The 18,841-nt window shown below is 43.6% G+C and overlaps 1 protein-coding gene across 2 annotated transcripts in view; it reads right to left on the bottom strand.

The window, feature by feature from the left end:
* The window catches only part of Grid1 (glutamate ionotropic receptor delta type subunit 1), a 719,786-nt gene that overhangs the window by 302,354 nt on the left and 398,591 nt on the right, over window positions 1-18,841 (bottom strand). For both annotated transcript variants that reach the window (XM_031363059.1, XM_031363060.1), the window contains exon 5: window positions 3,571-3,624. In XM_031363059.1, coding sequence (XP_031218919.1) covers window positions 3,571-3,624 — 54 coding nt within the window. The remainder of the gene's footprint in view (window positions 1-3,570; window positions 3,625-18,841) is intronic.

The raw sequence follows: 18,841 nt of genomic DNA, 5'->3' as shown, positions 1-18,841 counted from the left end.
AAGGAGGAGGATGGATGGCATCAAACCCTGAAGACCTCTGGCCTTCACATATACATTCACAAATGTGCACATTTACTTGCATACACATGGACCTGTACACACACACACGCACATGCACACACACACATGCACACCCACACACAAGTTAAGGTTGGTGAGTCTTTATCAAATGCTTGATCCCTTGATTCTTTAATTATTTTCCCTTATTTTATTACTGGTCACTACATACAATACAAAGAAAAGCAACTATTTGTGTCTCTATGTTTGGTTAGCTTGAATTCTGTGGTGCTTAAAATGCTACAACACTGCAAGAAAAATAGAGCTTTTGCCCCACTTTGGGACCACACTTAAATAGGAAATAACACTCTCAGTGCGGCTGGCTCTGTAGCTAAACTGACATGTCATTTAGAGAGCATCGCTGTCATTAACCATATGCTACATTGGGATTTGGGGTCAAGACTTTATCAGAATCTCTACCTTTGGAGTGAAGTCTTCAAGAATGCCCATATGCTGGGGCTAAAGGTCAGCCAAAGAGTGTCCCCACTGTCGTGTATACATGAGCCCTGCTGATTGGCTTTTAGGAAGATTCTGACTACAAGTGCTGGATCTTTGCCAAAGCCATTAGCCCCATGATGTCACTGACAGGTTGGGCTTTAGAGCTAGCTGATCTTCAGAAAGAACTCTCCAGCAGGAGTGTGGAGCTGGTCCAGAGATCAAAGCACCTGCCATGCAAGCATGAGTTTAGATTCCCCAGAAAAACCACATAAAGTCTGAGTGGTCATGGAAGCCCACTTCATAATTCCTGCCTCTGAAGACAGAAAGAGGGTCCCTAGAGCAAACTGACTAGACAGGCCCCATCAGAGAACTCTGGGTCCAACTGAATGATCTTTGCTCAGTGAAGTAGGTCAAAGAGCAATTGTGGTTTATGTCCAACATCAACTTGAGGCTTACGCACACACATACACCTGTCCATACCCACACTGGCAAAAATGTGCGTATGCACAAAAAATGGGGAGAAAAGAATCCTACCAACAACATACAATGTCTGTCTGACTGTAAGAAATGGATTCTGTCTCCCTGTCTGTAAAAGACGGATGCTGAGAACTGTCAGCAGGGCTACTGGTGAACAATAATGGGGTCGGCAAGGGTAAAGTCACTGACACACCCTGGTCATGTCCAAATGATCAGGAATCAGGGCTGCTGCCCTGGGCTTTCCAAGAAAAAGAGGCTTCCTGGAAAAAGAAGTAAGACGGAAGGGAGCAGGGGCTCCCCAAGTTCCCTCACTTCTGAAGAAAGACATGTCTACATCAGGGTTCTTAGGCCAATGTGTTCTTTCTGGTCAGCCAAGGTGAGTGTATGCTCTCTGTGGTATGGCAGCAACCTGCTCCTGTGGCTGATCTAGGTTGGCCCTACAATGCCCCCACTCTATACCTGTCTCCTGGTCACTCTAAGCTTCCTCCAAAATATCTGGGTACCTAAGAGTAGGAAGTACCCCAAAACACCTCCTACTGTGGGGTCTGAAGTTAAGATTGGTCCTGGAAAGGGAGTCAGGCTGGAGAGGCAGGGCATCCTGGGGATAGGTGGGGATGCAGAAGAGGGAAGTAGAAAACTTTAAAATGTAAAACAGGCTGATTTCTGAAGCCTGGCTACAGAGAAACACTGGCTATTCACTGTGGCGGAGTCATCAAAGAACATAAAGCCAGCACCAGACATTTGACTTCAGGGACACATGGAATGCTTCCTTTCACTGGAACAAAGGACATGGGGCTTTGAAGAGCCTGCAGAGAGACAGCAAAGCTCCGAGAATCAAAACTTGCTGAGAATCAATGAAGCCTCAAGCAGGTTCTGAAGAGCAGGGTGGGGTGGTCACATCCCCCTTCTAATTACCTGGACAGTCATGGAACCGCCCCAAGGGAAATGCGCAGCTACTGCATGTCCCTGGCTGGCCCTTGTAGATGTGGAACTCGTAAGATAAGAACTCACAGAGGAAAACCTTCAGCAGTGGGCCTAGCAAGCAGCTTATGTGGGATACTACCTGTGCCATTATTAACATCCGCCACCCAAAATGGATCTCAGCCATACTAGCACTGCGCTAATGAAGAAATACACATCATAAAAGAAGAAATTACCCACATAATAAACCCTGGATCCTCCAGAATGAAACCATTAGAAATTGATCAGCTAATTTAGTAGCAGCTAAAGGCTGCATCCTTCACAGGAGGCAAAACCAAGAAACACTTACATGTCTGCTTTCATTCAAACAACATGTAGAGGTCACACAGGCTGCCTTGGCTCTGCTTCCTGAAAGAGCATGTGGGCAGAGGGCTCTTCAGAAAAGCTGGGACCATGTGACCATAGGTCATGCTGTGCCACAGCTTCAGAATAGGCTGGCAGGATGGTATTTCTGAAGAGTGACATCTCATGGTCCCTTTCACCCCTGAGGCCAAACCAGTGGGGTGGCCAGTAGCACTTCCTACTAACCTTTTTTTGGATGAGTGCATTACACACCCACAGACCACACACAAATACACACACACACACATTCAAATACATCTATACACTTACATGGATATACAAATGTCATAACCATATACATATATTCTCCCATACTTATACATACATACATGCATCTGTACACTCATGTGCATATACACATGTATATGTATTATCCCTACACATACAGCCTCTCAACTATACTAATGTGCACTTTAAATACATACACACTCGTGTGTATATATTCACATACATATACAACTCACATATTCACACACAGAATGCAGTTCACACACATCCATACTAAATCACATGTACAAACAAGTCACACATAATACTCATACATTCACAAGTGTACATTTACATATCTATACTTACAAACCTACACATACTCTCACAATACACACCTGTACATATAGACACTTGTACATACACACTCTCATGAATATAGACATACATTAACACTCATTCATATGCACACAATTCATACACATACTCAGTTATTCCTGTACCATATCCTCTCATGCAGAAAGCTCCTTACACATATGTCTGTGCACACATTTAAACCATTACATTTTCACATATGTCTACTCTTAGAAACACATACACTCCTGCTCACACTCAGACATACTCATATAATACTCTCACATACTTGTAACATTCTGCATGAGACAGGGTATCTATTCTCTCTCAATGCCTTTGGATTTACTTTATATTTATATTTACATTTCTTTCCTTCTATATTTATTTTATAGCCTGATCTATGCTCCCAGGCCCTGGCTCCTAACTGACTGTCTGCCTCACCTCATCTCCTTTACGTAAAGTCTGAAACCACTTCTCTGACTTTTGACAGTCTCATAGACTCAGGTCTGGACTCCTCTGCTAGATCCCACCTGCTCCAGGGAAGCACCTTGGCGGGCCAAGTCCAGTTCTCTGAACGCTTGCCTTGGCAAAATGGAACTCCAGGATCCATTTCAGCTCCCAGGGTCAGGTTTAGGCTTGAAAGCCTTGTTCTGAGCTTTCTTGTGGGATAGGGGTCAGGGCTAGCCACACCCATCACCATTCTGGGGCTCTTACCTCATTCACAAAGACCCAGTGGCTGTCCTTGGAAGCCAAGTTGGTCTCCACAGCCTGCAAAGAAAAAAAAGAATGTACATGAACAGGAGCAACACAGAAGCTAGCAGACACACAGGATCATTGCTGAGATAAGTTTTCATAAATTATCTTTTGTTTTTCAGAAACTATTATTCACAAAACATGCCAACCCCCTGGAGCCCACTCTGGATACCTTGATCACTAGAGACACCATCTGTTCTCCCATGTTCTTCTGCACTGGCCCAGAGTGAGGTTAGAGATTCTAGTCCTGTGGGCGCTGTAGACACAGGTACAGGAATAGCCTCCCTTCCCTGAGAAGGCATTAAATTCCTTTTCAAAGGAGCCCTTAAAGGTAGCATTCATCATTACATGAAACTACAGAGGGAGGAAACTAACATTGGATTTATGGCAGTCCACCTAGCTGTGCTGAGCATCATCAGGAAAAGACAAGACACTGCCTCAACTGTGGTGCTGCTTTTCATTCATGTTTTAGGATCTACGGAGCCGGATTCTTCCCAGTTATAGAGGAGGGGCCCATTTCCACATTTCTCTCAATACTGCTTTGTCACAGCACTTGCCATTTTTGTGTATAAATGGCTACCAGGTTATGACTTCTTATTGTCTATTTTCTCTGCCAGGTTATGTGGGGACCTTACAAGATAAAGGTCTACATCTCTCTGGCGAGAGCTGTGTCCCAAAACTTTGCTCTGCAGCAACATATAGTAGGTGTTCAATAAGATAGCTTATATGTGAATGAGTGGTAGGCAGTGGCAGGGAAAATCCTTGTTTTGTTTGCATACTTTGAACTTGTTTGCTTATGTGTTTTTTTGGTTTTTGCCTTTATATAAGAAAAGGTCTTAAATAGAGCAAAGGCTAGCCTTAAACCCACTGTGTACCCAAGCCCCGAACTCCTGATCCTCCTGCTTCCAACTCCTAAGGGCTGAGATTATACACATGCACCACAATTCCTGGCTCTTTTGTATGTATTTAGGGATTCTTTCTCTCTCCTTGAGTTAGAAAGCCAACAGGCTGAAAGAATTGGAAGGGATTGATGGTTTGCAAGCATGTCCTGTAAGAATGCTCACAGTGAGCATATGCCAAGAGCTTGCTGAGCACAAGGCACTGTGCCAAGCCATCTATGAACCTGGGAAAGAGCTTTCAGATGTACTCCTTTCCTTTTTACATTTTTTTCACATTCTGGTAATGTAATTTTTATTACTCTTTTGATTTTAAAAATATAGGCAAATTAAGATGCTTAATTATAATCTCTCCATAATACTTTCTCATTTTAAAAGAACGTGCCCATGGACTAAAAATTCCCCATTTATTCAGCCAGATTCATCCCCTGGAAATTGTTTGAAGTGGCCCCTTCCAGAAGCTTCTATAGTCATATCATGCAAATACATATCTACACATGCATATCAGACAGATGTTTTTAATTAAAATCACTTGGGAAATGCATATCAAGTAAAAATTCTCATCTTGAACTTATTGATATATCAAATTTACATTTTCTTATCAGTAAGTACAGAAGTAATTGTTCTTAACAAAGTAGGTATAATGGTTGGTGTCAGAGAGTCAGGCTTTTGTGGTATTGAGATACCCACACTATCAGAGCACAGAGCTCTGTTGGTGCTATGCTCCATGGGAACAACAAATTGATTGGGGAACACAGTAGATCATGAGAATAGAGATCAAAGTGCCCAGGAGAATCCTAGCCCATCAGTCCTTACCAGGCAACATTGCAGGACACCAAGGACAGGCACAGAGCTTTTCCTGGTCTGCTCAGGGATGAAGAACATAGATTGACCTCTATAGCCTATGAATGAGAGACCACCAGGCCATGAAAAGATGAACATGAGCAAGAATCTGAAAGAGAATGAAATAACCTACCCACTATCATTTGTCTAGTGATGCTATGTATAAAGAATATATAAAAGCTGTTTCTCTCCTATATGAACAACTATGTAATCCATGAGGCCAGAAGAGGGAAATTCGGAGAATGGGGTCCATAAATGTCCCAAGAAGTTCACAGAAGCAGAAGCAGAGATAGAAAGATGGTCATTTTAGTCTTCTAAAGGTCCACCATAAGTCCTCCTTTTGTTCAAATCTATCCTATACCTTTGGCTATATGAACCTTACGCCATGAACATTATATTTCCTGAGGTAAACAGACTCCTGCTCACCACAGGAAGGAGGTTCTGGGGAACTGGTCTATGCCCTTGGAAAGAAGTGAACCTCAGAGAGACAAAAGATATCCATGTACCATGGTGCTATCTCTTAAGACACTTCCCATCCCATTCTGCAAGCCTGAAAAGCCAGGATGTCTCCAGAGAAGCCTATAAGACCCAAAATCCAGTGTCTCTTGAGAACCCAGATTTACTAGTGTTAAATGGAGGCAACTTCAGGGTAGGATCTTGACTACCCAACCTAGAACCCCTCTCTTCTCTGCCACAGATACCTTTAGATATCTAAGACAATCGAGATAAGGGAAAAGTACAGGAACATGATATAAGTACTGTGAACACATCACTGGGCCCTTGTTGGATGGACTCAATCATGAACCTTTAAGCATTTCCATAATGGTCATTGGTTATATCATGCTCGTTAGGATATGACACAGATCTTGGAGCTCTCCTAAGTTCCCAAAGGCTGGAATGCTAAACTGAATCTCCACAGAAGCAGATCAATGAGGCTGAACTCAAAACAAAAATAGCAAATGGGGAGATAAAATTTGAATGCAGTACAGTAAAGACTAAAGACTTATAGAAAAAGCCGGGTGGTGGTGGCACACGCCTTTAATCCCAGTACTTGGGAGGCAGAGGCAGGCGGATTTCTGAGTTTGAGGACAGCCTGGTCTACAGAGTGAGTTCCAGGACAGCCAGGGCTATATAGAGAAACCCTGTCTTGAAAACCCAAAAAAAAAAAAAAAAAAAAAAAAAAAAAAAAAAAAAAAAGACATAGAAAAGCTTAGAGTGGGGGTGGGGTCATTTGTTCTACGCTTGGTGCTGATCTAAGGGGGCCCCCACCCCAGTGATGGAAGGAACCACACTCTAAATCCCAGTCATGAAGGCAGACAGTTTAAGCCAACAGCCATTTAAAGTAACAAGGAACCCTTACTAGGCAAGATGATGTAGGTGTCTAACCAAATAAAGAATTGGCTTGTGCAAGAGTCTAAGTTGCACTTTACAGCCTCTAAGTGTAGATTTAAAGTGAATTGCTTTAGTAATCAGAGAAGATCAACACAGTGAAAGAAAAGTTTTCTACCTTTCCAAATGATGCAAGAAGAAATAAGCTATCTCGGGTAGTAAGGCCATCAGAAGTACCCCAGTATTGTCAATGTCAACAGTGGCTTTGAAAATAAGTGGTGGCTTGCAGGGTGACCACAGGGTGACAGACACAACTCAGTGCTGAGCTGGCATCCATTGCCATGATCCCCAAGTTAAGCTGCAGTTAAAGAACCCCTGTAAAGTTTTTCAGATTGTAGGCTCTGGGCCTCAGTACAGAGGGTTCTAATTCACTGAGAGCAGCCACCTGCATAAAGCCCTAGTCCTTTCCAAGTTCTACTTGTACCTTGACCCTGACAACTGAGATCTTGCCCAGAGAAGCTGTAGCTCTTTGAAGGTACAGGTGCATTTTACAGCTGAGAGGTGTGAGCATTGCCAATGGCCAATTGCCAACTGCTAGGAGATCCTAGGGAGTGTGTGGGAGCATGGCTCCCCTAAGAAGTCTTCTTACCTGGTATCAGACTCGGGCATGGAAGGTACCAGCAGAGAGAATTGATCAGAAAACTGCGGGATGACTGGCCAACCTCTCTGTCCTACTTTCCCTCACCAATTAAGCATCAGCTAATTTGTTAAGCCTCTTTTGCCCACACAGAGATAAATAGCACTTGGATACAGCCTTTTTCCAGAGGGCGCAGCTCATGCAGAGACTGGCATAGGTGGTAAGAAGGAACAGCTACTGCAGATTGAACAAAGCCACACTGGCCTCCCTTTGCAATTACCAGAGAGCTGCCAGCTCTGTGGGATGAGCCTTACCAGCTCACAGACCAAAAGGGGCAGGGTCCCTCCCAGCATTCCCGGTTTCCCTTCTAAGTGTTACCCTCTCATTGCTTCTCCCGTATATGTAATATGTCTGTGGCAGATAGAAACAAGTTCATCATGAAGCAAGTATGGTAGAGAAGCCTTTGCTGTGTGCTCCCTGGTGATCTGTGTCACCTCTCCATTTTTGTGACCCACAACACTTGAGTACCAACCAAGCTGTGTTAATCCGCTGAAAAGCCCTCATATCATAGTGAGATATTTGATTACCCAGACTCCCTCTGCATTCATTCTATACCATCACCACCAGCCAAGACTCAGGCTGCCAGAGTATGCCCAGCACTCATGATTATTTGGGAATTTATATCCCAACCAAGAATGGAGGGTGCCACAGATGCAGATCCCAGCTGTTGTGCTCCCTGGTAGGGATGTCTCTGTGTCATCTGAGCTGTTTCCAGAATCTAGCTATAGAATGAGGTCACGATTATGTCACCCGGCATCCTTCACTTCCTTGTTCCACATCTCTATGTACCTGTTGGCTTTCTTGTTTGAATTCCTCCAAGAACACTTTTTTATTAAAAGTCATCTGATCCCTCCTTTAAAACCCTGCTTCAGGAATCCCAACCTGAAATGAACAGCTCCAGTCTGGGGTAATGTTAAGAATCAAATGGCATTACATGCTAGTGACTTCATTGATCTATGAAGGAGCTCAATGCATGACCAGTCACTGCAGAAGTCCTCATTCCCTTCCCCTGCTTCTCCTGTCTTGTCATTATTCCAGGGTCTTTTCTAAGTGCATAATTCCTCATATCTTCCCTCCCTCACTGAACAGATGAGAAATGTCATCCAGGCCTTGACATCTGTCTTAATGGTTTGAAACATATGACTCTATGAGGTGCTGTTTCTCTGCCATTATAGGGTCAAAGGGTGATTTAAAGAAAAAACACAGTGTGTGCAGCCTTGAGAAGTGTAGATGCTGTCTCTTATATGTTCTCTGGGACTCAGAGAAGCCCAGGGCCTCCTTTTTCATGCCCAGCATGGGATCCTCTAGCCACATGGCACCACAGGCATCAATAGAGAAGAGCTAGCTCAGTCAGGTAAATTGATGGCAGCTTCTATGTCCTACAGGTGTATGTTTGAGGTGGATGTGAGATAGCCTCATGCTCAGAGCAGACTCTCATTCACCTTCATCAGTGGGAAGTTGGTTATGTTTCTCCCTGGAGCTGACAACCTTGGCTGTTGCTACCATCTTAAGATAAAGCAGAGCAGAGACCTAAGCAACTATAGAAGCTCGGGGGCCTAGCCAGGTCCAAGGTCTCAGTGAACATAAGAGGGATTGCTATTCTGGCCCAAAGCTTTGGCCCAATACAGATAACCCTGTTACGTTGTCATGAATCCTGCAAGGTATTGTTGACTATGTGCCCAACTAGTGTGTCTTGTCAGCAAACACAAAATTTAGGAAAAAAGATAAGGAGATGGGACATCAGAAGGACCAAGTTTATTGTGTTCTACCCCTTTTGATCATCGAGAGGCAGCAGGAGATGGTGGTGACAGATAAGAGGAATTGATGAGGAGAGTGACACAGGAGGTCAGCGAAAGGAAGCAGAGTGTGCAGGCATGTCTCATACATGTGTAGATTGCATGGTATATATGGTAACACCCACACTCCATCCTCCAGAGCTGAAAGTGTGATGCCATAGGTAGACCTTAGCTAAAGTAAGCATAGAGCAACTGTTCGTCCCAGGCCTGGGAAAGTGAAGTGTGGGTAGGAAGGGGGCCTCCTTGCTCATAAGCAACTACCTGTTGGGAACCTCCAGTATCTTTCTCCATGGTCAATCGTACACAATAACAGTACTACAATATAGAGCACATAGGACTTCAATACACCAGCCAGTGAGCCCATTCAGAAATGAGACAAGTGAGTTCCATTCTGGCCACCCTGATCCACAGTCTGGATAGAGAGATTATAGATAAGTTATAGCTCTAGCTCCATAGTAGGCTGTTAGCAGTAAGCAGTCCCTCAACATAGCAGAGATGACAAGGGTCAGGCAGGCCTCATGCCTAGATTGAGGCTGGAGGGGGTTGGCCACTGGCCCTTGATTACATGCTGATGAGGTTCAATTCCATATGGAAGCAATAACATGTGGGTGATAGACGCATAGTAGGACACATCTGTAGCCTAAATATACTAATGTCCGTAGACTGGTATACAGAACCAACTGTGAGCATTTCAAAGGCTAGTGGGGCTGACTTGTGTGGCACCTCCAGGATACTTCAGGGCAGTAACTTCTCTACTTCATATCCGTCATACCTCATGTATTCCCAGCAATCTAAATAGGTTCCATTTCATTGTGGGAAAATGAGAGTTCTAGTACACCCAGATTTTTGTGGAAGAGTATTTAGTAGAGAATGAATTTGAATGTTCGCCCCAACCTGTGTGCCCCAACCTCAGTCATATGGATCCCCAGAGGGCCCAAACAATTATCTGAGAAAGCAAATTATCCTGCAAACCTAGGCTAGGTCCTACAACAGTGGGAACAAAATAAGGAAGTGTTGTTTTTTTATTATTTGTTTGTTTGTTTGTTTGTTTCCTTACATGCTTATTTCTCATATTGAAACAAAACCATTATATTCAGCCCTGCCTTCATCTCCTGGGCTAATTTGTTCTCAAAAGCTCAAGGCCATTACTCCAGCCGTGTTCCTAGGTGCGAGACCAATTCCCTTTATCTTGGCCTACAGGACTAGTAAATGGAGTGGAAAAAACCTCTACATGGAAGCTCTCCAGCTCCATCACTAAGGGTTTATTTTACAAAGTACAAATGCCACTGATAATTTATGTGTGCGTTAATTGTTGGCCACTTATCTAGGCACCCCCCTCCCAACACTGGCAGCCTGGGATAATGAAAGCTTGACGGCAATTAGCATCTTTTAAAAACCTAACTCTACCACTTGAGAACATCCCCCCATGGAGCCTAAGGCCTGGCACTCTCCCAAGGACAGACATTGAGCTAACTTAGAGACTCACTGCAGCAGTTGCTACAACCTGCTATTTAGAAACACTTCTCCCTGGGCAATGTCATCCGCCAAAAGCATCATCAACACTCAGGGATGGATGAGGATGCACGATTTCATTGATGTAGGAGCCCATTTACAAGAAAACCAGCTAATGGGACACCATGCGTTCTGAGTGTATCGGAATCTATGGCCAGAACAAGGAAATCTGAAAAGAGCAGCTATTATACGTTACCTGGAGTCACTGTAACCCCAGACTCTTGCAGTCTTTGGCAAAGAGTTGACGACTCTAGCCCAGACACCTCTGTTTAACTTAGGCTTGTCTACAGAACTTCTTGGGATCTCATTTTCATAGGCAATGTTCATCCTTTCTGCTGTGTTTTCTTTTCTGCTGTGGCAATAGAACTCTCTGGCCAAAGCAAGTTTTGGGGAGGACATGGTTTGCTTAATTTTTACATCCCTCACTGAGAGCCAGCAGGACAGGAACCCAATGCAGGAACCTGAAGCAGAAACTATGGGATCTGCTTGGTAGCTTGCTCACAAGCTCATGCTTCCTTACCTCTTTCCAGCTCAGAACCACCTGCCCAGAGGATTGTGCTGCCCACAGTGTCCTGGCCCCTCCTCCATCAGTCACCAATTAAGGCAGCCCTCTGCAAACATTTCTATAAGCCAATGTGATCTAGGCACTTCTGCAATTGAAGCTCTCAGATAATTCCAGGCTGCCTCAAGTTGAAAATTAAAACTATGATGGTATCCTAATATTATTCTCATGGCTCCAATTACTTTCTCCACCAAGGTCTCAGATGCCACAGAAAAATCATGGATGCACTAAGGTCCTTAGAAGGCTCCGCCCCTGGGCTTTTTCTACCAGCCAGTCCTTCTTGACTCACTCAGCTGGTGCCCCATGATTACAATTCCCTGACATTTCTTCTGAGCCTCATGAAAGTTCATGGGCCCATTTATGGGGGAATCCAAGAAAACTAAGCCCCAGGAAAAGTTGTTCAGCATCGAGTGAGGGGTACAGTAAGAGTCTCAGAATATTGATTTTGCTGATTTAGGAAAAAGAAACCACGACTGACACAATACATATAAACTCGGATAGAGTGGAATGATTTCTAGTCTAGCATTAGACTGACTCCATTCACTCTGTTGTCTAAGTTTGAGATAAATAGCCAGTCCAAACTGGACAGAGGGTAGGAGTATCAGCTTGCAGCCTCTGGGGGAGAGAGATTCATTACAGATCATTTGTGCCTCCTTCAGATGAAATAGAGACTGGTTCCAGGGCTATGCAGGACGTGCAATTTACTGTAATAAAAAGAGAGAATATGCTACATGTGGACAATTTATGAGGAAACGTTAATATCAGCAGAAAAATGAAATGGAGTCAGCTTGCAGGCACGATCTGTTTAATAAGATCAACTAGAAGAAGTGAAGCCAGGCACTGCCAACAAGTATTGGCTGATGGATACTTGGACTTTAATCAGTGATCTATAATTCCCACCTCCTGCAGGGCACAGAAACCAAATAAGGCTGGCCATGTTCTCACTCCCATTGATACTCAGACTGGACCCTGAAGGGAGGCCACAGGAGCCTGGCTTTTCTATCCAATCTTGTCTTGCTGATGAACTGGAAAGGCTTTCAGGCCCTTGGCCACGTGGACGCCATCATAAAATCCCTTTTGAGAACCTAAATCTACAGTAAAACAAATCACTTCTGAGTTTATTTATGCCCTGATCTGCTTTAGCAAGGGCAGCCACCAGCCTCTGCAGTGTGGGGCTGTGAGCAATCAAATGACTTGGTCCTTCTCCACTCCAGGGCAGGGGACACAGACCTTGGGTGGCAGGTGGTTGCTTGGAGCCATTTCTTGTATATTTGCTGTTCAACTCCAGCTTCAAATGATTTTTCAGAAAGCAGCCAAGCAAAGTCCAGACTGATTAGCAATATTTTCATCTCTGTCTTTCCCTCCCCACCCCACTCTCTTTCTATGGCATTTCTATGTTCAAACTAGAGCTTGCAAAAGTGCTGCTTGCATCTAAAACTTTGCTCCAGGGAGCCACAGCATCAAATGCTCCTGATGAAGGATACAGGGGACTGTGTGGGGCATGGCAGTGCCTTCTGACACTGCTGGGCCACATCACACCCCCAGAGGCATGCCCTCCCATGTAGAGCTTTCATCAGCAGAGACCCCGATCCCAGGTGGGGCTATCCACTGAGGAAAACACCTACACTGCCTCAAGATGCTCGATTAAAGCGTCAGTCTTTATCACCATGACCCCTTCAAATTGTGCCCAAGGTGATTCTGTAGAGCTTCTAAGCATGGCTCTAATTCCTTTCCCAACCTAAATTGTTTTTAAAAGATGGAAGGCTAAAATGCTTTTTAAAGCAATAAAGTTGAAAGTAGCAATTCTTTTCTGCGCTGATAAGAGTTGCTGGGTGTAATTTGTATTATTTTTTATGAGCCTGACTTTGTAGAGAATGGAACAGAACCAACAACAAAAAAAGCCTTCTTTTCAGTTCTAGAAACAAGAATGTTTTCTTCCTGGTTATGTTGGGGAGGAGCTTCCTGGCACTGGAGAGAGTTGGGATACATACTTCTTATTTATGCCATCAGAAGCCAAAGAGGCACCTGCGGATTAGTGGGAAGCTGGAGGAGATCAGAGACATGACAGCATAAACTGCACTTCACATAGGCAACCTTGGCACTCAGTTTGAGCCTCTGTCCCCAAAATGACTAGGAGCCCATGGTGGAACATAGAATTCTTGGTGACTATGGAAAAGATTTACCAATTCAGTGAGTGTGGAAGGAAAGGAGCAATCTATTTTCCTTAGAATGTACAATATAAAATCCTGCATTGCCTTACATACAGCTATTCTCCAAATATAAAGGGCTATTCAATTGAATTCTAGAGTTGGGGTGGCTTAAGTGTTTCCAAAAGCCCTGCCAGAAAAGCCAAGAAACCCTGCATTCAGCCCCTAGAGGAAATAGGAACAGAATCAGACATTAAATAAGCATAGATTTAGTCCTAGGGAGTGTCTCCACTGGCACTGGCTCCAACATTCATTTTCCCTGTCCCCACAATGTACCTTATAAAGGCTCCACCTGAGGATGCTCTACTTGGAGAGAAAAATAAATGCACGCCTCCCAAGAAGACAACACATAAGACCTGGAGGCAAAGAAGAACATGGAGCGCTGTGCAGATGCCCTTGAGTCATATGTTTACATGTTGTGAACAAGGATTTGCTTCTAAAGTTATCAGGTGGGGTGACAACCTCAATGGATGGCCCTCAACTACAGCTTCAGTTTCCTTTCCAGACAGAATGACTAAATCGTCACCACTCGCCAAGCCCTGTTCTATCTGGCCACTGCTCTATCTAAATATTCCACAACACTGGAATTGCTTCTTGCCTCACATATGAAGACAGGAAATATGTACTTGAATCTCCATACTTAGATTGTAGGGGAGCTTTGGGACTATGTAGCATTCTTCCCAGAGGACGGCCCTCACTGCTTCAGGCTTCACTATACCTGCGGCCTTTTGGTACAGACATGGCATTTGTCTGCCTACGAACAACTCGTTTGTCAATCTAAAGTGCACGTGGTGCATCTTCAGTGTTGATTATGCTCTGGCTCAAAGTCTAAGGCAGGAGGACCCACAACATAAGCCAAGAGTTATGGCCTGGGATACTGGGATACTGTCAGACCCCATTGGCATGGTCTTACAGTGGGCAACGGTGCCTGTCATGTCAAGTTGGAAGCCCTGAATTGTATTCCAGGACTAGAAGGTTTTAGGAGATAGACAACATTCCTTGTTAAAAACAAAAATCTGTGGCTAAAGAGATGGCTTAGCCGGTTGTGGTGCACTAAGTACTAAGAATTAGGAATGTTTGCTGTTCTTCCATAGGACCCAAGTTTGGTTCTAAGCACCTACATTCAGTGACTAACAACTGCCTGTAACTCTAGCCCCAGGAGATCTGACACCTCTAATTCTGGCCTCCAGAAGCACCACACACACACACACACACACACACACACACACACACACACACACACACACACACACACACACACACACACACACACACACACACACACACACACAGCCTATGCACACAGATACACAAAAATAAAAGGAAAATTTTAAATCCTCTTTTAAAGATAAAAACCTGTGATTAGTTCATGCCTGTCTCACCTTGAGAATCACAAAGCAAGCTAACAGGAAGTCTTCATGCCACAGAAACTTGTCAAACTTGGCATGACCTTCTGTTCAGCAAGCTTCTCTCTCAGAACATTAGACTTCTTTATTCAGTAAAACACTGAAATGCACAGGACACTAATGTTACAAGAACAGAGGGCACGAAATAGAGCCCTAGGCTGTGGGGATCCAGAGCAAAAAAAAAAAAAAAAAAAAATCAGACTGTGAAGTTCGTGGTCAGAGAGACAAGGGTAGCCTTGAAGGTGAATGTCACAGGCACAAGAGGGACATTTGGCAAATCAGTTGAGAGCAGTTACAGTGCTCTAGAATAGTGGGGAAGGCTCCCACAACATGGCATGGGTCATTTGCTGGAGAGGAAAGATCGAAGTTTGAAACTGTTAGAAAGAGAACATTGAGTGGACATGGTCCTCATTGAAAATCAACTAGGGTTTGATACAGAGAAGAAAATCTGACATAACGTCTAGAATCATTCTCATCAAGAGAGAGATTAGGCTGGGCTCAACGAAGAAGATGGTGGACTCAAATATGGCTTCCTAAGGGAACAGGAAATCAAAGCAGCCAATCTTAAATGTGAGAGAATGGTAAGTGATCATGGTAGTAAAGAGCTAATGAGAACGGTCCATAAGGGCAGGTGATACAGTAACTCCTTAGTCTGCGGAGTTGCCAACCCTCATTCAGCTCCAGCTGTAGGATAATAGCATTGACAGCTGACAGCCAGGCAGGAAATGGCAGGAAGGCAGGAGCCACAGCGACCTCCATCAATTTATAGATCACAGCTTCCTCACCATTGATGACTCATCGATGCCAAGCACCTAGAGTCCCAGAGATGGTACACCTTACATCGAGCTACATCATTTTCAATCACTGCTATGTATTTATTAACTTACAAGTTATGCACAGCACATGTACACACACACACACATACACACACACACACACACACACACACACACACACACACACACACACACACTTCCCCTATGTGACCTGTACAGAAGGTTCTCAGGCTTCACAGGAGATTGCTCATTTATCTTGTAACTGCATTCTGTTGAAACCAGCCCAGTGATGTATCCAGACTCGCAGACCTTTTCAGATCTTGCTCATGCTGTCCCCCTCCTTTCACCAGTAGCAACATTTCTAAGGCTAGCACAGTACAGAATCAGAAATAGGTGTGAAGACCACCAGAGACCTTTTCCATCCTTTCCCTGCTTTCATATTCTCTTGGTTCCATTTTCTTCAACTTGAAAGGCTGAGAGGAAGGCAAGAGCAATGGCTGGACCTCACTATAGTCTCAGATTCTATGGGCAGATCCCCATTAGTTTGGGAAATGAACACCACTAGCCCGAGAAGAATCTTTGATCTGTGTAGATGCCAAGACTGGTACATAGAAAACTTAATCTCCAGTGTAACAGTGTTAAGAAACAGTGTTAGGAAGGGACTTGGTTCTCATGAACACATTCATGCTACTATCCAGGGAGTGAGATCCTAATAAAAGCAGGTTCTTCACCATATTCTGTTTACCAACTCTTCAACCTTCTGCCAAAGGACACCACAGCATAAGTGCCACACTAAATACAATGACCTTGATCTCAGCCTTCCCATCCCAAGTTGTGAGTAATATGTTTACGTTTCTTTAAACTACCCAGCCATGGTAGTATTGTAGCAATACATAGTAGACTAGGTCTTGTGTTACGCAGACTACACCTGGGGTGACCTTATTGTATCTAGCCCACCAGCATCCCACAATACTCTGGAACTTTCTCCAGCATTCTGCTCACTTTGCTTGTTGCCCAATATAATTTGAATAAACTCCTTTTTATTTATTAACTCAAACTCTGTTTTAAAACTTTGTGTCAACTATAGGGAAAATAACACTTATTTTTTAAAATCTGAATATCAAGCACTGGTGATACAATGTAATAAGTAAGAACATAATCAAATGTTTTTAAAAGGCGTATAAACTGAGTAATTTCAAGGCACAATGTGACAATTATAGACAGTAGTTTATAAACATTATTCTATACTAAATCATAATTTTATAAAACTAGTATTTTTGAAATTCTTTAATTTTCAAAAGGCTAGCTACTGACAAATGGCACTTCCTAGTCTGCCTGCCAATAGGTCCTGCTCTATAGATACAAACATAATTCTTAACTATTCCCCTGTGATTCAATTCCATATCTCTGAATCACACATAATTATATTCATACTTTGTACATGGTTGAGCGATTTTTGGCATTGTTATATAGCATTATCTATTATCTTCCAGATATGATAATGAGGATTTAAATCTCTCCTACAAATCCCCTTCCCAACATTTCCTATCTAGCTATGTCACAAATTCTAAATTGATTCTGCACTACTGTGAACGTTCTAGCACTAGTCACAGGAGTCAATATGGAATCAGTGTAAGTGTCCATCAGAAAGGACCTGTGATGATGTGCAGATGATGACATGCGCACATACTGCAGCATGCAACTCAACCCCTAAGGAACGGAATCTTGCAGTTTGTAACAACACAGATTAACCTGGGGACATGTTAGGTGAAATAATCTACTGATCTCACCCCTGGGGAAGCTCAGAAAGTTGGCTTCACAGAAGAAGGAAGCAAGGGCCCGGGTAGATGGCTCACTGGGTAAAGTGCATGCCACACATGACTGAAGACCTGACCTCTAATCCCCAGAATTCACATAAACACCTAGGAGTGTCGGCCTGTACCCATGATCCTAGTGCTAAGATACAGAAGCAAGAGATTCCAGTGCTCACAGTGAGAGATCCGGTTTTTAAAAAGAAGGTGCATAGTAATTGAAGAAGACAACTCACACTGACCTCTAGCCTCTATGTGTGTGTGTGTGTACTGATGTACTGGTAAGGCTGTGGGGGGGATGAGAGAGTAGAGTAGAAGTTAGCAGAGATATCAAAAGATACTGGTTAAAAAATACACTATTTTATGTAGATGTAAGTTATATATGTGGAATAGCAAATACAAAGAAACAGGAAGTTGAATAGCTGACTGCCCAGGGACATAAGGAGCAGAATGCAGGACAGAGGACAGGTAAGTTGGAGAGAGGAATGGGAATGGCTACTGATGGTTACAAAGCCTTTTTGCATGCTCTAAATTGACGGTGGGGATGGATGGATGGGTCTATGTACCCACTAAGAGCCAGTGGGAGACACAGCCTAAGCTGATGGTGTGGACGGGTGTGGGACTCTGAATATACTGAGTGCTAATAGGACAACTCTGTGACAGGTGAGCTCTAGTTCAATAAGACTCTTTCATACATAACTTAAACTTTGCCTCATAATGCAGGCACTATTATTTACTAAACTCAGCTGTGGATTATGATCATACTGCTTTTTTCCTCATACATCCTCTGTTTCTCTTTTTAATTACCCTGATTTATATTTATTTGCACAAATGCTATGGTATTCTTTCCAAATGTTTAATACCTCATATAGCATAGGCTTTTAATACCCAGCAGCCCTGGACATCGCCCATCACAGCACTTGCTTTCTACTCCCAGAAGCGCCACTGGCCTCTAACTCAGGAGTTTATCCTGAGATTCCTCCTCCAGTGTCTAACTTTAAACCCCTAACTTTACAGCCTTCTTGGAGCATAGTGGTTTTTTGAAAGCCGACATCTAGAAGTTACTTTAAAAACATACATTCTTTTTTTTTTTTTAAGTTTTGCAATGCATAGCTGCTTGTATTACAAATGCTTTATGTGCCCCCCAAAAAAACTGTTTGCAGGAGAGTATCTGCATGTAACTTCAGGGAACCTGCCCCCAGTTGGTTATGACTGGTAAATAAAAAAGCCAACAGTCAATAGCTGGGGAGGACAGACAGAGGTGGGATTTTAGGGTTTCATGGGCTTGGGTTAGGGTTAGGGTTAGGGTTAGGGTTAGGGTGTAAATGCACCACATTTTCTGTATCCATTCCTCCATTGAAGGACATCTAGGTTGTTTCCAGTTTCTGGCTATTACA

The sequence above is a fragment of the Mastomys coucha genome, unplaced genomic scaffold (genome assembly GCF_008632895.1).
Source record: "Mastomys coucha isolate ucsf_1 unplaced genomic scaffold, UCSF_Mcou_1 pScaffold9, whole genome shotgun sequence".
In the NCBI taxonomy this organism is placed as follows: domain Eukaryota; kingdom Metazoa; phylum Chordata; class Mammalia; order Rodentia; family Muridae; genus Mastomys; species Mastomys coucha.
The sequence above is the reverse complement of the archived record's forward strand: the minus strand, read 5'-3'. Positions and strand labels throughout refer to the sequence as shown.